Consider the following 21,326-nt stretch of genomic DNA (forward strand, 5'->3'; position numbering starts at 1 on the left):
GATCCCTCTAAGAATCAAACAACTCTCTAAGTCAGAGTTCTTTTTTTTTTTTTAATATATTTTATTGAGTTTTTACAGAGAGGAAGGGAAAGGGACAGAGAGTTAGAAACATCGATGAGAGAGAAACATCGATCAGCTGCCTCCTGCACACCCCCCACCGGGGATGTGCCTGCAACCAAGGCACATGCCCTTGACCGGAATCAAACCTGGGACCCTTGAGTCCGCAGGCCGACGCTCTATCCACTGAGCCAAACCGGTCAGGGCTAAGTCAGAGTTCTTAACATTTTCTGCCTCCAGGACCTGAGGGATACAGTCTATTCCTTGAGGAAGCACGGCTACTGCTCCCTGGCAGTGATTCCCAACCATCAGGTCACGCTCTGGCTGGAGCCCCAGCCAGATTAATGTCTGACAGCCGGTACCAGAAATCAGACTGAAAACGCTTCCCTCTGCACACTGTATGTGCTTTTGTGAAGAAAGTTAGGAATGCAGGGTACCTTGTCACCGTGGCCCAGGTTCTCCGATTTCACCTCATACAAAGTTTTCCAGTTGGTGTTGCTTCCTGCTGATCCTCCACCCTTTAGATCTGAGATGGAAACACCATCTAAGGCTTGTCCTTCCGAGTCAAACCTGAGGAACAAACAAATGGCAGACTGTGTACTTATTGAATATGCCAGTCATTTCTTTATGCCAAATACAGGCTATCCACCCCCACCCCACTTTCACAGGTCACGGTCACATGGGCTGCAATGCGTGCCTTCCTCGTTGTATCTTTAGCCTACTGAAGAAAGGAATGACCTCTTTTTATCTCAATTGCTTTGATGCCCCCCAGTGGTCAAGGAAGACAGTGCCAAAGTACCACAGAAGCTTTTCTTAAATTAGCCTTCCTATCAACATTGGCCCCAGGGCCCAAGGCCAAAGAAACAGTAACCTGGAAAATCAGCAACAGAAAAGCAATAATGTACAGCTCTGGTCTAGTTCTTTGGGCTACTGATGCTCATTCTCCATCCGCAGCTACATTTTTACCATCACTGAAATGTATCAGTATAGACAGTGACAGCCAACATACTGCAACGGTAGCAAAAAAATGTTCCCATGGTGAAAGAGCTTTAAAACCTGATACAGAGTCCAAAAGATTATATAACCCAAAGTAACTGATTGAAAGGTATGATGTTTTCTTATAGATTGACTTTCTTAGTGAGATTTTTACTTATGCCAGTATTAAAGTTACAATTAATTGGCACTGAATTATTATTAAAATTGGTTATACTTCTTGATCGATTATCAGCCAAGATGAAGGGAAGGGACCGACCAGGGAGAAAGTGGCTCAGACACATGTTTGTGGCAGGGAAGCATGACCCCGAGATCAAAAACATGCCACTGTCATCCAAAGGGAGGATCAGGACCAGCTAACCACATCCAGAGCACGCTCCTTAGAAAGAGACCATCTACTGCCATGGCTGCTGCCCTAAGCCGCAGACAACTGCCTTCTCATTCTGTCAGGTAAGCGCCTAAATCCGTCACAGAGGCACAGCAAGGCCCATAAATCTGTTTTGCCACAACTAGCTACACAAGTTTACGATTTCAAAAACTCCAAGGAGACACTTGCCATCAAAGACAGCTCATCAGGAGTCAACAGAGCAAGGAGAGAGGCAGCCCTTCTTACAATAAAAACTCCACATTGTTATAACCAAGATCTAAACATCTCCAATCCTTGCCGAGTGGATTGTGTGCACTGAACCTCTTAGATCAATGTCCAATGATTTTATTTTGGAGACAGGCATGTCTTTTTATGCTGACCGGGATGATGGTTATTGACAAGTAAAATATAAAGACCTTAATGTGGGTATGCCATTAACCTGGGGTCAAGCCCCAGAGCCTGAAAAAGGAAAAAAAATAAAGCAATAAGGATCTAAAGCAGTGGTTATTTCTGGTCAGACTACCAACAGGCCCCTGTCTTAGAATACAACGCCAGCTACCAGAATAGTTAACTACAGACACATGTGGCCCACACTCACGAGAATGGCTTAAGTGACATGAATACTCCAGTCGATGTTTCATGAAACTATTCAAATGCTAGTACTACTGCATTAGACTCCAAACAAAAGCAGGGAGTATGCAATGTGAGCTAATTCTTTAGTCCTTGAAGCACTAAAACAGCTGGAGACCGACCCCCTCCCCATGACTACAGCCATACAAATTATTTAAGCTCAAGCTAACGGGTTCTCCCTGACCACATCAATTCCTGCATAGCATGTTTCAGTGTGAAGTGCTCTTCTGAGGCAGAGTTTTAACACCCTAAAAAGCTAGATACAGCAAGGAGATTTTAATAGGCTCCCCTCATCCCTTGCGTGCTTTGGGAATAACAATAAAATGCCAACAAAAGCCCACTGTTCTCACGGGCACTTTATCAGAGTCCAGTGAATACACACTAGAAGGTGCCGTCGGCACCGAAGACTAGACCGAACAAGAAAGCACTTTCTCCCCCCACATAGTAGCCCAGGGCTTTAAACCCAGGAGAGAGAGATGCCTTCAGCCCGCAGCTGCTGAAGCCCGGCCTCCTCCTGCTTTGGCAGGACTGGGGTCGGCATGCAGCACTTCCATTCTAATTGCCTCCTGCTCCGACTCTCCAGGTTTGTCATGGGATTATAGGTTTGTCAGTTTAAGGGCTTGAAAGTCATCCTCTCAGAAGGTGTAATGCCACCAAGAAATATAGGCACTGCTCCACTCAGTAACCAAGTCCTCTGGCAGGCGGACAGCTCACACACTGACCGTAAGAACCAAAAGAACCAGCTCTTCTCAAAGCTCAGGCTCAAACAGCCCCCTTGTTTGGCCCCATAGCACTTACCATCCACGAAGCTTATAGGCCTCTGGGATGTCAGGATTCAAAATGATGGTGCTTGAAGACAGTACAGAGAGGCTCCGTCCACCAAAATCAGAGACTCTGGCTCCTTTGATAGCCATCACGGGTTGTCTAGAACCATCAAACTTATCAGCCTGCATCACAACAAAAATCCCAAACAGACACAAACAGCTGTCACTGGCAGGAAGAACACACGGAACATTTTTATAGAAAACAAGGATAACAGTCAACAGCAGAGTGAAGGCAATAAATGGTACATGGAATCTACACAAGGGAACCTCACACACAAGAATCTGCTTAGAGATGCACCAAAGCTAATGTAGAAGAAATAGCATTTCACTATATAAAACCTGAACCATTCCAATCTCACAGAAGTAAATCAAATGAAGGATTTCCCACAGTCCGTGCACAGCCCGATCCTTCATTAGGAAGGTCTCCAGGACAAGTCACCCCCTTCTGCACGTGCTCTGGCTGCTCAACACGAGTACTTACATCTTCTCCCCACAGAGTAGCAGACACCACTTTCCCTGACATGTCCATCAAATAGATATTTCTCTTAGAAACTTCTCGGTTGTTAGACTTCACTGTGATTTTAATGGCATCTTCATAGCTCTTGCAGATCCCAATTATGTCTAAAACACAGGCACAATGTTTTAGCTGGAGATGGTCCAGACTCCCATGACAGCAGGACCAAAGGGTGACCCGCAAGCAGGTAAGCCTCCCGCCTCCCCTGTGTGATATTCACCCCTCTCTCTGCGCTCAGACACAGGCTTACCGATAAGGGAGTCCTTGGGTTTGCTCTCGAGGTCATCGATCTTTGTGAAATCAAACTGAACTGTAGGTAAATTATGACCGTCCTCGCAGGGCATGACCGAAGTCTCATTATTGAAGGTCATCTCATAGTCGTTTTTAACTGCTGAGAACTGTTTGTTGGCAATCTTCAGAGTGCCTTTAGTGAAATAATAGACCTGCAAGAGTGCAAGCCACGGAACATGGGACAGTCCATCAAGTCAGACGTAAAGACCCTTTACCGCCACACAGCTCTCTAAGGGATGGGAGATCCCTCATCCTCGACTGTTTCAGTTCTGGACTCAGCACTACATACCTTGTTCACGTCAAGGAGGGGAAAGAACTTGTCCACTTGCTCGTTGAAAGCAGTAGCTCTGATTTCACCCTGTGGACGCACACAAGAGGTTAGGATTGTGGTGGTCATCAAGTTCTGCCGTGGTCAGGGTACTTTAGTGTCAAGTGACACCTTTAAGGAAACACACGTCCTATGGTCACATATTCAAGTTATTAACCCATGAAACAATGTAAGCTTAGCCAGCCGACACTGTTGTCATGCTTTATCAACCTCAAGTTAGAACCTAAAAAAAGGAAATAAAAAAAACAACCACTAACCCAATGGTGAGTTGGATATTCGTCACGCTTTATCAAACTCAAGTTAGAACCTAAAAAAACAACCACTAACCCAATGGTGAGTTGGATATTCTGACAACAAAAATAAAACAACTCTGAACACTGAGTGACACGCCGAAGCCCACGCGAGGCAAGCTGAGCCACGATGACTCACCAGCTTCCCTCGCATTCGCACGAAGCAAGGAATTAGTCCACATTCAGGAGTCACTGCCAAAAACGTTACAGTAAAACATGTTTTTTAAGTTGCTCGTGATTTGATTTTCACTTTTGCTTTTCATCAGTCCAAATGCTACAGATGGATAAAATAAACTTAAGTGACTGGAAACTTTTGCCAACTGACAGAATAGGCCGATAATTTGATAAAAAATTAAGTTCTGATATTGATTCAGACATCACAGTCAGTAAGTAAATTTGGGGTGGCATCCCATCTTCCAAAAACAAAAACTACCTACCTATTTTTTATCTGCTCTTAGAGGCTTAACAAATAGGAAATCTGTTTGAAAAGAACGCTTCAGCCCTAGTCGGTTTGGCTCAGTGGACAGAGCATCAGCCTGTGGACCAAAAGGTCCCGGGTTCGATTTCGGTCAAGGGCACGTACCTTGGTTGCAGGTTCCTCCCCGCCTGGGCCCTGGTGGGGCGCATGCAGGAGGCAACCAATAGATGTGTTTCTCTCACATCAACATTTCTCTCTTTCTCTCTCTCTTCCACTCTCTCTAAAAAAATCAATGGAAAAATACCTTCGGGGGAAGATTAACAAAACAAACAAACAAGAATGCTTCAAGTACATACAGTATTAGGAAGTATAAATGAAACTAATGGATAGAACACTGTGAAGATTCACAACTTGGATTTTTTGTCTCCTCATCATGGTTATGTTTAAGGAATCCATCTAGTCTGAATAGTCAGAATCCATCTCCCACAAAACCATTCACTTATCACGGTGGCTACTGCGTGCCTGTCACTGTGACTCAAAGCTCCACTTTGCTCCCGAGCACACATCACCTCCTATGGCTTCAACTAAGCCTCCAGCAAATCAGAGAGAGCACCTCTGCTTTCTCCTGCCCATGAGGCTACTTACACATTTAGGAAACTAATTTCCACTGCTACAAATGCTGCCGTTTAAGGTCAAGGATTTTATTTATGACCTTTGCCCTCAGATAGCATCAAAAGACTACAGAAGAGGAAAAACAACAATAGCAGTTATGGCTCTTTTTGGCCTACTATGGTTTTCCACCCCACAGGGCTGTACAGAGGTGAGCCTTCTGTTCCTCGGAGTAGACCACTGCTTGACAGATACTCACACTTTCATCGACTAGTTCTATGGAGAACAGCTTCCCTTCCCCTCGGGAGTTGCTCCAGGTCCGGATCTGACTTTTGTTGGTAACACGAGCACAAATAGTCCACCTAAAAAATCAAACAGAGTACATTAGTATTCCAAGTCTTACTTGGGAAAGATATGCAAGGTTCCCTAACATCTTCCTGCAGCCTTTCTTATCTTGTACACACTCCATTCGTCAATATTAGCTGTATTTTAATCCACCTAATTAAACCCGAAGATGACACAAAGGTTTGACAGTTTATAGAATAAGCAAATAGTAAAACATACAGGTGATTTAACACTAACTCATTCTTCTGTCAAATAAGTAAATTTATAAACTCTCTCCCTTCTCCAAAACGCATCACCAAGGCAACAATATCCCCTTAATGAAAGGTTTGAAGCTAGAAAATGCAGTAATACCAGCAATTATATTTTGCCACTATTTTCATTATGGGAACCGACACAGCTGGTGTCAAACTTCTGTCTCATTTATCACACACACTGAAGAGAAATACAAAGCTGTGGAACATGGTGTTGGTAAGTCACCAAAGCAAAGCAGTATGAACTCAGAAGCCACGAAACAGGAGGCACAAGATCCGACACGCAGTCCTGGTGCCCATCCTGAACGTGGGCGTTGGGGACATTAGTTCTTCACTTGTAATTTCACAGGGAAACGTATCTTCCCTACAGTGCAAAGAACTGAAGAAGGCAACCGCTAAAATTAATTTTTAATAGAACAAAGTAATATAAAAGGAACATCTCTTCAGGGTATGTTAATGTGGCTAATACAAATAGGACAGATTCTTTTAGCCAACTCTATCAGGGTAACATTTTTTAGACTAAAAGTCAGCTGTTTATATGATGAGAAGATAAACACCTTCTGAATTAGAATATTTAGTTTTGCCCTGACCGGTTTGGCTCAGTGGATAGAACGTCAGCCTGCGGACTGAAGGGTCCCAGGTTCGATTCTGGTCAAGGGCATGTACCTTGGTTGCAGGCACATACCCAGTAGGGGGTGTGCAGGAGCCAGCTGATCGATGTTTCTCTCTCATCGATGTTTCGAACTCGCTATCCCTCTCCCTTCCTCTCTGTAAAAAATCAATAAAATATATTTTTAAAAAAAAGAATATTTAGTTTTACTCACAAGACTATCAACAAATTCTTTTTTTTTTTTGAGACATGTCTACCATAAAAAATATTCTTTATTGATTTTAGAGAGAGGAAGGGAGAGGGGTAGAGAGATAGAAACATCAATGACTGAGAAACATCAATCGCTGCCTCCTGCACGCCCCCTATCGGAGATCAAGCCTGCAACCCAGGCATGTGCTCTGACTGGGAATCGAACCAGTGACCTCTTGGTTCACGGGTCAATGCTCAATCACTGAGCCACATCAGCCAGGCTATCAAATGATTCTTAAAGCATTAAATATTTTAAATTTCAAACTGAATGAAGCCCAATATGCTATGGCAGACAACTCTTTTGGTCATTCTTGTCTGATAAGAGTGTTAAAAGTTGCAACCATTTGTACCCTCCTGCCCCTCAGGAAAAAAACAAAGAAGAGGAAACCTATTCTATGTGTGGTAGCAGTTCACTCATAAATAAGACAAGAGCCCATAATAACCTCTTATACTGTTTTTGTTTTTTGTTAATCCAAGGATATTTTTCCATTGATTTTTAGGGGGAGTGGAAGAGAGAGGGAAAGACAGAGAAACATCGATGTGAGAGAAACACATCAATTGGTCGCCTCCTGCACACATCCTGACCAGGGCCCAGGCCAGGGGTGGAGCCTGCAAGGTACATGCCCCTGACGGGAATCGAACCTGGGACCCCCTTTAGTCCACAGACCGAAGCTTTATCCACTGAGCCAAACTGGCTCGGGCCTCTTACACTGTTTTGTAAGTACATTCTGAACTTATTCTACGGAGTCACTCACTTGGATTGGTAAGGGGTGAGGCTGGCAATGGGTACCACTTTGGCCTGTGATCCCCCGGAACTGTTCACTAGGCTGGTACCTCCAGTTTTCCCAAATATCTTCGAGGCACCATAAGCCTTAGATACAGTGGAACCTTTAAAAACAAAAAGAATCATTAAATAGAATCATTATTCTATTTAAATTAACTCTCAAACACTAAGTTGTCACTGGTGAAATCGTAACAAACAAGAGGCAAAGTTTTTCCTTTTGAGCAAACAAGAGATATGGAAATCAAAGAGAGACCAAAACAAGAGGCTAAAAAAACAATTTATAGAGAGGACTGGGCACACAGAAGTTCACTGTACATTTGCTGACTTAAATCCTGAGGTCAAGATAATGATGGCAATGAATCCAGATCCTGATCCACCCTTCTTAACCTTTTCTCTTGTATCAGTGGGCAAGATCATGGGTCAGAAAAAGAAAACCAACCTCCTTGACTGGTGAAACTGATGGAAGTCACTAGCTGCATAAGGAAAAGAGCAAAAAGAAAGGCTAGGAAGTAAGGGTCATGGTGGATGAACCATCCAAGGTGAAGGGTGCCTGTCACAATTATATCACCTCAAAACACCCCCAGAAAACTCCCAGTCCTCCACTGGTCTACAGGACTGACCAGTGCAGAACAGCTTATGGGATTGGGTTTAGTTGGGAGCAAAGGGCAAGAATCAGTTGTTGGTCCAGGACAAGTAGGTGGCCAGCCACCAGGATCCCTTCTGCCTCCTTAGTCCAAGCCCACACAGCTGCCTCCACTGGAAAAGAATAGGTAATTAGAGCTTCTAAGCACATGAACTCCTTTGCACACTGTTTCTGTAAAGCTTCAACCTCCAAATTCAGAAAATATATTTTAGTCCAATGATTTCATATCTTCTATATCAAAACATTTCTTCATAATGGAATTTGGCTAGAAGTATAAATCTACCATTATTCAGCACTTATTGAGTTTCCACAGCAGGCACCACACTCTTCTAGGTATTTGTAGCACTTAGTAAAAAAATATACATAGACTGTCCCAGATTTCAAAATTTTCTATTTTAACTGCAGATTTGAGAGATGGCTACATGCACAACAATGATTATGCAAAGAAGCACAAGTGCTCTGTAGAATATGTGTGTATGTATATATACCTAATACATAATATACAATTATGTAAAATACACAAATACATCCAGTTTTCATGCCGGTAGCTTCCCCTCAAAACATATCCAGTCTTTTTTCTTTTACCACCCAGCTGATGTGTGTTTAGAGAACAGATTTTAAAAATTAAATATTAATATAAGCCAAAGACAGACAACAGAGAAAATAAGTCTGTGGGAGGAGAGATAAGAATAACATACTCCTATCTGTATTTCAGCATAAGAAAGTGACTTTTTGGTTATTTACCATTTACTTACTTATTTTAAAAATAGATTTTTTTATTGATTTCAGAGAGAGAGGGAGAGAGAGAAACATCAATGATGAGAGAGAACCATCATGACCTCCTGGTTCACAGTCGACACTCAACCACTGAACCACACCAGCTGGGCAGTTATTTGCCATTTTAGATCATCCATTCTACCACCTCCCTTGAACACTAGATAATTTGACAGTTGTGTATGAATAGATGCACTTAGAGAGAGATAGAAAGTAGGTAGACAGATTTTGTAAGGTAGATGAAAACATCAAGACCAATGGGGAAAAAGTCACATGTCTTGACAGTTTCATAGAAACATTACTGATGTGCTAACTTTGCCTTTTTTAGACTCTTAGCATTGAACAATAGAAACCAGTTGAGAGGAGAGGATGTGGTGTATGTGAAGCTGAACAGAAAAAAAGCGCCTCTATAAAGGAATCCAACCAAATTCTACAAATCATCACTTTCAATGGTGGTTCCTGAAGTAAAGGCCAGGAGGAACCAAAATGATTCCATCACAGCCTCCGAGGACCAGCTGCGGAGAAAGTTAAAAGAAGAAACCATTTCTCATCCATAGGACTGAGAAGCAAATCTACGCCCAATATAAATGACACTGTCTTCAAGCTAAGATAAATACTCAAGAGCCCAAAATGGGAAACTTGGAGAGAGACAAGCCACATTTAATAAGCGGATCCTAGATAGTTAAAAGGCTAGAATTTAAAAGCTATGTAAATTCACAAAGTCAAGAGGGTGTAAAACTCCAAGATGTGAGAAACTACCAGACATACTATTAATAGAGAACCATATATCATACTGATAAAAAATGACATATTAAGTATCTTTAAAATACTATCTTTAATCATTTTTTCAATCGTATGCTTTGTAATAAGAACTAGACTTATTCTTTGTCACGAATGGCATTCTGAACATTCCCTTTAGTCCCAGATTGAATTTCAAAACATTATTCAAAAGCCTGACACTTATAATCAGCACGTAGCCTCCTGTGGCGGGTCTTACCCATTCCCGAGCTCCCATTCTGTGGCTGGGGCTTGCTGGTTGGTGGACTGGTTGCTGAGGCTGGAGAAGGAACTACCTGCTGCTGCCCGTGTCCTGAGGATCAAAAGAGAAAGACCGTTTGGTGCAAATAATTTGGGTTAGAAGATTTAAACTTAAGCAGAAGAAATACTCTTGACAAAATCTGAATGCTCTGATTTTGTCAGACTCTCATGGTTCAGAATTCATGCTGGGGCAGTCAGTAGCATGCAGTGAATTTGCTAGGCGGTTCACTTTTGTTTTCATTACATAAAAGGTTGGCGCCATTTACCTTTCACCTACTTATAATTGATAGCTTTCGGTTTTAATGAGGTTCTCCCCTAAAGCCTTGCCCATTTCTCTTGCATGAACCTGAGGTAAGGTCACTGGGCTGAATCTGTGACAATACCACTATTTCCATAGCAACAAATCGATGTCATCAACAGAACTCTGTGTTCACGGCAGGCTCTGTGAGAAGAAAAGGCTGGGTGGTAGGAAAAACCTAAAAGCAGTTCAATTGTCTCTGAAGTGCTCCAGCTTCAAAGGAAAGCAGACATTCAGAAAGGATTCTACCCCTTCCCTCCCAAACAAAGCCGCCTTATTTTGCAACTGACAGTGGTGGAAAATGAGAGTTGAAAGAGGCTTAGGTACCATGAGGTGCTGGAGAACCGTCACAGCGGGGAGAGATGCCAGCGGAGTTCAGAAACAGGTATGTCAAGGAAACAGGAAGATTAAAAGGAAAGGAGGGGAGATGAACATGTCTCTCAAGCAGAAAATAAGAAATGCCCGCATCTTTCCTACAAATGTTTATGAAGTTGAAAATGTTAAAATGGCAAAATACACCTAATTGAAAAAAAAAAAAAAAGAGAGAGAGATTTGTGGAATTTGACTTGCCTAATTGGCACTAAAAGTACAAGTCAACCTAATCTGGGCTGCTCTCACCAGAGTGCTTGCAGCACAAAAGTGTAGCTCAAAAAAAATTTCCTAGAGAGCCCTAAGAACAAAGATGGTAAGCACAGCCGACCAGCTCCCCACCTGCCGCCTCGCCTCGGCCCCCTCCAATCGCTGGGCTTACTCCTGTGTCTGGGTCTCCCAGGCCCTCACTCAAATGGGCACATTACACACTGATGTCATTTCCTCCTGCCAATATTACTCTTCACTGGTACAACTAAATGAGAGTTAGCTGTGCCATTAGAGTAAAATTAATTTAGCATAAAATTAAAAAGGTTAAACAGAATTGTTTATTCTTTACTTCTTCCTATGGAGAGAAAAATTGTCCTTATTTACATAGAAAGAGTCTAGATTCTTGATAATACTGTTAGCCTTTCCACTATCTTGAATTTACAAAGTGTCACAGAAATTGAATGGGAGAATTGCTCTTCTTTGATAATGTGTCTTATGAAGGAACATTTTGAGATTTTACAGTGAACCTTTTTTTTTTAAATCAGTAGGGAAAACATGAGTTGCTCAGTAAACAGTATTAGGAGCTAATGGGGGGGAGGGGAGAATGCATTTTCCCCCTGCTTCATGAAATATATTAAAAAGAACGGAAAGATTTAAACATTCAAAGATATTACCATAAAAATACACAAAGCCCTGCTCTACTCCACCCTAGTTCTTCTCTCTCTTCCATTGTCTCAAATATGTACAAACTCTCAAGTCCTTTTCTCATTACCATGCCCGCTTCTTCAAATAGCTTGTTAAACAGAACATGGTCATGGGACCATACTGATTGCTTACCTTTAGTTTCTATCAAAACGTAACCATAAGAGATCAACCAAAGGACTTGTATGCATGCATCTGAGCATAACCAATGCACACACAGTAGGAGGGTAAGGGCATGTGCTGGGGAGTGGGAGCAGCCAGGGAGAGGTCAATGGGGGAAAAAGGAGACTCATGTAATACTTTAAACAATAAAAATTTAAATTAAAAAAACAAAAAACAAAAAGCAAAAAAAAACATAACCAACCCTGCCCTAGCTGGTTTGGCTCAGTAGATATAGCATCAGCCTGCAGACTGAAGGGTCCCAGGTTCAATTCCAGTAAAGGGCACGGGTTGTGGGCTCGATCCCCAGTTGGGGGTATGGAGGCAACCGATCCATGGTTCTCTATCACCATTGATGTTTCTATCTATCTCTCCCTTCCTCTGTGAAATCAATAAAATTAAAAAAAAAAAAAGTAACCAACCTTTATGAGGCACCTAGAGTAGTCAAATTCTGAGAAAGAAAGTAGAACAATGGAGTGGAAAATGGGGAGTGATTGTTTCACGGGTACAGATTTTCAATCTGGGATGATGAAAGAGTTCTGAAGTGGGGATGGCTGCCTAACAACAAGAATGTACATAAATGCCACTAAACTGTACACTTAAAAGGTGGTGAAGGCGCCTTGGCCAGTGTGCCTCAGTTGGTTGGAGCACCATCCGGTGTACCATAGAGTCTCAGGTTCTATTCCCAGTCGGGGCGTAAACAGGAGGCAACCAATCGATGTTTCTCTCTTGCATCAATCTCTCTCTCACACATACCAATGAAAAAATATCCTTTGGTAAGGATTTTTAAAAAAATGGTTATGGTATAAATTTTGTTATGTATACTTTACCACAATTTTTATTTATTTTTAATTGATTATTGATTTTTTAGAGAGAAAGTAGGCATTGATAATAGCTACCATATTCTGAGTGCTTACTATGCACCAGGTATAAAATTAAGTGCACTGTTCCATTTAATCTTTAACTCTATAATATAGATAGTATTATTATACCCATTTAACAGATGAGAAAACTGGGTTACAGAGGTCAAGTAACTTGCCCAAAGTCACACAGCGAGGAAGAGGCAAAACGTCATCTTGAACCCAGATTTGTCTGATTAGATCCACCTGCTTCACTATGCAGTTAATTTTTAATTGTAAGCAACCAATTCTGGCAGCTAAAATTCTAATTACATAGAACATAACTAATAACCTTAATATCTGGTAGCTAGGAAAAGCAACTAATCTACTTATCAGAGCAATCATCAACTCCTGCTTTGGACTACATCTGCAAATCTGGCACAGGACACAAGAGACAGTCTCAAAGTAACTGGATGGCAAGGGCCCTGGTGCATCCTAAAGAGCAACCATTGCTCTTCAATTTAATGCACTGCAATACAGCCACTGACCACAGACCTGAAAGAAATTAGTCTACAGCTAAATAAACATCTTTCTAAAATATAAAATTATACCCCAAAACAGAAGTGCACAGACTCAACTTCTGATAATGTTTTGTGCCACCTGCAAATCAAACCATTTCAGTAAGAAGGATCAAGATTGTAATTCGTAGACTCTTTTGTTCTATGCTGGCTTCATATAACTGGCTCAGACCCAGGAGGAAAATGGGATATTTAAAAGTAGACTCTAGCCCTAGCTGGTTTGGCTCAATGAAGAGAGTGTCGGCCTGCAGACTGAAGGGTCCCAGGTTTGATTCCAGTCAAGGGCACATGCCTGGGTTGTGGGCTCGATCCCCAGGAGAAGGCGTGCAGGAGGCAGCCAATCAATGATTCTGTCTCATCATTGACATTTCTCTCTCTCTCCCTCTCCCTTACTCTCTGAAATCAATAAAAATATATATATATATTTTAAAAAGTAGACTCTAGTTCAAGTTACTTGCACTCACACCTATCTTTTTGTTGTTATTGTTAATCCTCAGTTAATCAATTTTTCCATTGATTTTTAGAGAAAGTGGAAGAGAGGGGGAGAGACAGAGAGCGAGAAAGAAAAACATCAATGTGAGAAAGACACATCAATTGTTTGCCTCCCACACTTGCCCTGACCAGGGCCAGGGATCAAGCCTGCAACTGAGGTACTTGCCCTTGACAGGAATCAAACCCGGGACCCTTCAGACCTTGGGCCAACCCTCTATCCACTGAGCCAAACCAACCAGGGTCTATCACAGCGGTTCTCAACCTGTGGGTCACGACCCCTTCGGGGGTCGATCGACCTTTTCACGGGGGTCGCCTAAGACCATCGGAAAACACATATATAATTACATATTGTTTTTGTGATTAATCACTATGCTTTAATTATGTTCAATTTGTAACAATGAAAATACATCCTGCATATCAGATATTTACATTACGATTCATAACAGTAGCAAAATTACAGTTATGAAGTAGCAACGAAAATAATTTTATGGTTGAGGGTCACCGCAACATGAGAAACTGTATTAAAGGGTCATGGCATTAGGAAGGTTGAGAACCACTGGTCTATCACTTTTATTATCATTATAATGGCAAGTGAGCCACCAGCAGATAAAAATTAGGTAACGCACGATGGAGTACAGAGTGACAAAAACTCAATTTCTACTAACAAGTGCTTTCTTAACAACAGGCACAAAGACTATAAAGAGTCAATCCAATAGTTATAATTTCCTGCTGGCAGAAACAGACAGAATTGGGCTGAAAAAAAATCCAACTAGTAATAATAAGCAATACTATGAAGTAGCATGTAAGAAATTTAAGTCTAAGTAAAATATTATAGTTAGAAATGGTGTAGGTACGTAGAACTGATATACATATTGACAAAAATATATAGTGGTTAATATGGGAGACTTAAAATCATCCAATCCAGTATTGTAAGAAACAGGAATTGTGTTTGAAGTTTCATTTCTCACATTTTGAAAATCCTGTATTTATGTGATGTAGTTAGTACTAGTACCATAGAACAATTTCAGTGCACATTTTGGAATTCTTCTGCCTATTTCTGGGATGGAGTTAGTCAATCATTTTATTTTTTAAATATATTTTATTAATTTTTTACAGAGAGGAAGGGAAAGAGATAGAGAGTTAGAAACATCGATGAAAGAGAAACATCGACCAGCTGCCTCCTGCACACCTCCCACTGGGGATGTGCCCGAAACCAAGGTACATGCCCTTCACCGGAATCAAACCTGGGACCTTTCAGTCCACAGGCCGACGCTCTATCCACTGAGCCAAACCGGTTTCGGCATAGTCAATCATTTTACTGATCACCTGATATGTCAGAGGTTCTGGGTTAGGTGATGGGAGGATACAAACCTAACTTTCCTTCTCTACCCACTAATAGCAGTTCCCTTGCTCTCACAATAGACAATTAGCAAACATTTCTGTGAAACTGGTAGCAATCATTGTGACAAAGCCATTTCTATCATGGCCCAAGTAACACCGGTTATTGACCTAGTTACAAAGACATTCAATAGCAAATAACCCTAAACAGAAAAATTTTCTCATTCCCCCTGCACTTAAACAGATCCTGAAGAAAGGGAAGAACCAGTGGAAATGGATACTGAAACAAAGGAGTTTTCCCCACAGTTCTATAGTTCTAACCCCAAGCAGTAATTAACTTTTAACCTTTTATCTTTATTCCAAATGCTTTTGCCCTTGAAACACAAAATGTCCAAACAATCATTCAATTAAAGTCAACATAAAAAAACACATTAGAAATATGGCCAAAGGTGATAAAATTGGGCACCATCATCTCTCCCTCACCTCTACAGCATCCAAAGATTTCCTGGAGATGCTGAGAAACGCTGTCTTAGCTGTCCTTCCTGAAAGCTGAGAGTAAGATAAGCCAACTCCTGGGCAGGCACACACCTGGGTTGCAGGTTTGATCCCTAGTCGGGGAGCCTATGAAAGGGTTGATGTTTCTCTCTCTCTCTCCCCCATTCCTCTCTCTAAGCATGTCCTTGGGTGAGGAATAAAAAATGAAATAAAATAAAATCTAGAGGTCCCATTTCTTTTTCTTTTTTTTTAAAAATATATTTTATTGATTTTTTACAGAGAGGAAGGGAGAGAGATAGAGAGTTAGAAACATCGATCAGCTGCCTCCTGCACACCTCCTACTGGGGATGTGCCCACAACCCAGGTACATGCCCTTGACCGGAATCGAACCTGGGACCTTTCAGTCCGCAGGCCGCCGCTCTATCCACTGAGCCAAACCGGTTCCAGCTAGAGGTCCCATTTCTGGAAGAAGCATGGTAATGACCTAGTTCCAAATCTGCCCACTTCTCCTAAAAATTACATAGAGCAACGAAGAGAATAAATACCCACACTAGACCCAAACACCCGTATACAGACTACATCTTTAATGAAACTAGGGAACTAAGAAAACCCACAAATTCTAAATTATGTGAAAGTGAAGCCCCAAACACTACAAACCAAGAAACCACAATGGTAAGACAAAAGCAGGATAAATTATTTAAATGTAAAAAATAAAATCTTGCAGGTACTAGTATAAAACATGGGTGAATGTCTTAACTTTGGAGCAAGGAAGACCTTTCTAACTACAGCTTCAAATCCCAAAGTCATAATAAAATAATTGGAAAAGTCAACTTCTAAAAACAAAAACACAGCTGCATAGCAGAAACACCAGAAGCAGAATAAAAAAGACTTTGTAACTCGTATCGGAGAAAATGGATTGCTCTCCCTCTACTTTTAAGTATGTTTTTTTGTTGTTGTTGTTTTAATTGATTTCAGAGAAAGGAAGAGAGGAGAGAGAGAAAGAAACATCAATGATGAGAGAGAATCATCGATCGGCTGCATCCTGCATGCCCCCTACTGGGGATCGAGCCCATAACCCAGGCATTTGCCCTGACGGGAATCAAATCCTGGCCTTCTGGTTCATGGGTCAATGCTCAACCACAGAGACATACTTGCCGCCCCCTCTCTCTACTTTTTAAAGAACTCTTAAAAATTGAGAAAAAAAGAGACAAATAATCCAAAAGACAAATAAATAATACAAAAGTTAGTTCACAAGGAATAAAAGGCCCTTAAGTGTTTAAAGGGATGCTCACCTTGCTCAGAATACAGCTACCTACATGGAGATGCCAGTTTTCATCTATCAGATTGGCAAATATTCAGAACTTTAACAAGAGAGGATGCTATTAATATTCACATAGCTTCTTCACACACTTGTGAAGAAACCAATATTCTCATGCCTTGCTGGTGGGAATGCAAAATGATAACATTCCATGGAGGGGACTCCAACCATACCCACTACCTTTCTACCACAGATGCATTTACCCACTGATCCAGCAATCTCATTTCTGGCAATAAAACCCCATCTGCCCATAGACCTGCATATATACAAAGTTATTCATTGCAGTAGTATTGTAACAATATGAAAACAACTCAAGTATCCATCAATAAAGGGCTAGTTATATTATGGAGCAGCCACACAACAGAACACTCTATAACCATAAAAAAAGGAGGGGAGGGAGGTCCAGCTGGCGTGGCTTGGTGGTTGAGCGTAGACCTATGAACCAGGGGGTCGTGGTTCGATTCCTGGTCAGGGCACATGCCCGGGTTTCGGGCTCGATCCCCAGTGTGGGTGTGCTGGAGGCAGCCGATTGATCAATGATTCTCTCTCATCATTGATATTTCTGTCTCTCTCTCCTATTCCCTTCCTCTCTGAAATAAATAAAAATTATATTTAAAAAAAAGAGGAAGATCTCCAAGTGTATATACATATGGAACTATCTTTAAGCTGAAAGTCTTTTAAAAAGCAGAATAAAAAATAGCCCTGGCCAGTGTGGCTCAGTCCACAGGAATGTCATCCTTACACCAAAAGGTCCCGGGTTTGATTCCCAGTCAGGGCACATACCTAGGTTGTGGGTTCCGTCCTTGGCCACAGTCCGGGCACATGCAAGAGGCAAACAATTGATGTTTTCTTCTCTCTCTCTCTGTCTCCCTCCTTCCCCTCTCTCTCAAAATCAATGAAAATGTCCTCGGGTGAGGATTTTTTTTTTTAAAGACAAGATAGTGTACATATTATCCTGCCTCTTTTGTACATATTCATTCATTAAAACTTATATAATTTTTAAAAATTGAAGATATTCAGATAGCTTTTAAAAGAAACATTAATTGTTGAATAGATTAATATAGTTACACGCTTTCAAGTCAAAACTACAAAATTATGTATTCAGAGAAATCTTACTCCCACCCTGTCTCCTGCCACACTGTTCCTATCCATCAAGAGATAATCACCGCCCAGCCAGTGTGGCAAAGTGGTTGAGTGTCAATCCATGAACCAAGAGGTCACCGGTTCGATTCCCATTGGGGCACATGCCTGGGTTTCGGGCTCGATCCCCAGTAGGAGGCATGCAGGAGGCAGCCAGTCAATGTTTTTCTCTCTTTCTCCCTCTCCCTTCCTCTCTCTCTAAAAGCAATAAAAACATATTAAAAAAAAAAAAAAGATAATCACTGTTGCTCTGGCCAGGTGATTCAGATGATTAGAACATCATCCTAATACGCCAAGGATGAGGGCTTAATCCCCCGTCAGGGCACATACAAGTGGAACAACAAATCGATGCTTCTCTCGCTCCCCCTTTCTCTCTAATATCAATAAATTAAAAAGAGAGAGAGAGGGATAATCACTGTTGAGAGGACTCTGGGAAAATGGCAAGCACAGGAAGCACCAGTAACCTATCTCCCAACCTAAGCTACAATTGCACTGGCAGAATCGGTCTGATATAACTGTTTTGGAGGAAGCAGTCCTATGGGATTGAGCCGTCAGCCTGTGGGATCTGATGCTAACTCCGAGCAGGTAGTATCAGAACTGAACTGAATTGAATTATAGGACTCCCAGCTGGTGTCCACAGAGAATTCAAGAACTGGTTAGTGCGGGGAAACTCTGCCTACATCTAGTCACTGAAGTGCTGGAAATGTGAGTGTTGAGTAAAGAGAAAAACAGAGGAGAGATTTTTCCTTTACGGAATCTAATCATCATTTCTTCAGTGCTGAAGAAAACTGAAAGAACCTGGGTCCCAGGCCCCCAAATCACTAGTTTTATTAAGACTAACAAATCAAACTGAATCCAAAAGGTAGAATTCCAGATCTATAGAGAGGTATTCATTTGAGTGCTACAACCTATAAAAAGCATTTTACCTTCATTATAGGGCACTGGATTGCCAATCTTTACTCCAACCGCTTCCGCTGATTTCAAAACCTCTAACTCCATCAAAATAACTACTCTCCTAGAAAGGCAAAGAAAGAGAATCAAGTTAGAAAAAAATAAATTCGGAAGCCCTTCACATGACAAGCTCCTTAAAAAGCTTTCCCCCAATAATCATTTTGATAAAAACTATTTCCCTTTGTCAGCTGGTTTTCCTTACTGAATAACTTGAGAAATATATGATGGCAATTCCTACATAAGTATTTCCCTTAATCTTTCACTGCATCATTATCAAGGCTTTTTATGATCACAGGGTTTTCATTTCTCATCTCGTCCCTTAATTAAAATGCAGTGTCCTTACTATCTTCAAGGAGCAAATGATATGATAAGAATTTAGATTGATAAGCACAAGAATATGTGGCACAACAAGAGATTATCTGTTTTTAGAAACATAACCCTTATCTAAACAATTACCTTTCCCGGTGAAAACCAATATGACTGTAGGTTTCTTTTTAAGTAATTATTACCTAAGAATATACAGTTCTTTGACCTATTTTTAACTCTGATTAAAACCCAGCAATAACTTCCCAAGGGCCACAGGCCAAAAAAACCCTTTCATGTGGCCTTCAGGCTCTGTATGGTCTGGCCTTGCTAAACTCCAGCTCATCTCACACTAGTTCCCCAAGGATCCCTGCTCTATAGGCACACTGTTTTCTTTCAGCTTCTGGTATATGCTATGCTCTCTCCTGCCACAGGGCCTTTGCATATGCCACTCTGATGTGGTGGCCTTCTCTTATTCTGCCTCTTCTAATACTCATTTTTTGGCTTTCATCTCATATCACTTCTTCAAGAGACACTTCCCTAAACGTTAGTTTAGATCAGGTTTCTGTTATCCTCTTTTCTATAGCCATGATTGCTTTCCTTCAGCTCACTTCTATGGGGTTTAATTAACATATATGAACATAAAATTATTACTATACTAGAGGCCCAGTGCACTGGGAGTGGGAGGGGGGGGTCCTTCAGCCTGGCCTGTGCCGTCTTGTAGCCCGGGAGCCCTCAGGGGATGTCCGACTGACGGCTTAGGCCTGCTCCGTGGGGAGCGGGCCTAAGCCGCAGTCTGGCCTCCCTCTGCAGGAGGCAACTGGTGGGCCAGTCAGGGGACGGTGCTGGCCGGCCCTGCCCCCCCCCTCTGCCCGCTGGCAAGCACCTTGGCTGGCCTGGTGCTGCCTGCTCGCTGGGCCAACCGGTCATTCCACCATTCAGTCAACTTGCATATTATGCTTTTATTATATAGGATAGTATATATGTTCATTATTTATTTATTTATTTGTGCATGCAGGGGTGGGCAAAAGTAGGTTTACAGTTGTTCATATGGAAAATACAATAATTAATGATACAAGAATAAACTGTTTTGCATTCACAACTATAAATCTACTTTTGCCCACCCCTGTATATATAATTGCATATTCATGATTTGATCATCTATTTCTCCTACTAGACTATACTTTCGATGAGGGCAGGTATCCTCTTGTGCTTAATGCACAACTGGTCCACAGTTGTTGCTCAATACAAACTTGTAAGAACGTCATGATCATATCTGTATTTTAAAGAAAACACAACATGAAAAAGGAATTTTACGGAAACACAAGTGGAGGCAGAGAGACCAACAGAAAAGAATTGATGGTAGTGGCAATACTGATAAAAACGTTTAAAAGGTGGATGGGTTGAAGCAATATTTAAGGAGTTATAAACTCAACTTCATGTTGCATCTGATGGCCATTATTTTGAATTTTTACATACAAATGGTCAGTTTGTGCTACTTTTTATCAGATTTTTATATCAAGTTTATATCAGGTTTTCATATAAAGGTTATATTATTTCAATAAAGTAAGTTTGAAACTATCTATTCCTGAAAATCAGATACAGATTCTCTATAAAAACGATCAGATAGATATTTAGTGGTGGATATTCCCCTCCAAAATTATACAAATTAGTTCCTAAAAGGAAAAAGAAAAAGGAAGGTTTATCAATCACTTAGCATTATCCTAATACTAAAACCTTAGAGAAAACACACTAAAAAAAACCCAAAACGTGTTTTATAATATACATACAACCTAAATAAAATGTTAGCAAGATGAATCCAGCAGCATATCACAAGCACACACCAATCCAAATGTACAGAAAACACAGATAAAAACACATTACGACTTTATAGGGATATAACCAGCAACATCCAGTCAGTGAGAAACTGCATAAGGATAAAGAACGAATTATATTGCCCTGGCAGGTGTGACTCAGTGGTGGGGGCGTCGGTCTGCACACAGAAGGATTGTGGGTTCGATTTCCAGGCAAGGGCACATACCTAGGTTGCAGGTTCCATCCCAGTAGGGGCACATGCAGGAGGCAACCATCGATATGTCTCCATCACATTGATGTTTCT

At 41.4% G+C, this 21,326-nt stretch overlaps 1 protein-coding gene across 1 annotated transcript in view; it reads right to left on the reverse strand.

Annotated features, from left to right (window-relative positions):
- The window catches only part of RPA1 (replication protein A1, 70kDa), a 54,470-nt gene that overhangs the window by 10,780 nt on the left and 22,364 nt on the right, over positions 1-21,326 (reverse strand). Inside the window, exons 5-13 of the mRNA XM_005858304.2 lie at positions 18,880-18,968; positions 9,975-10,067; positions 7,532-7,664; positions 5,581-5,683; positions 3,966-4,034; positions 3,636-3,828; positions 3,353-3,492; positions 2,846-2,994; positions 495-627 (exon numbers count right to left, since the gene is read on the reverse strand). Coding sequence (XP_005858366.1) covers positions 495-627; positions 2,846-2,994; positions 3,353-3,492; positions 3,636-3,828; positions 3,966-4,034; positions 5,581-5,683; positions 7,532-7,664; positions 9,975-10,067; positions 18,880-18,968 — 1,102 coding nt within the window. The remainder of the gene's footprint in view (positions 1-494; positions 628-2,845; positions 2,995-3,352; positions 3,493-3,635; positions 3,829-3,965; positions 4,035-5,580; positions 5,684-7,531; positions 7,665-9,974; positions 10,068-18,879; positions 18,969-21,326) is intronic.

This window comes from Myotis brandtii, unplaced genomic scaffold (assembly GCF_000412655.1).
Source record: "Myotis brandtii unplaced genomic scaffold, ASM41265v1 scaffold1167, whole genome shotgun sequence".
Taxonomy (NCBI): domain Eukaryota; kingdom Metazoa; phylum Chordata; class Mammalia; order Chiroptera; family Vespertilionidae; genus Myotis; species Myotis brandtii.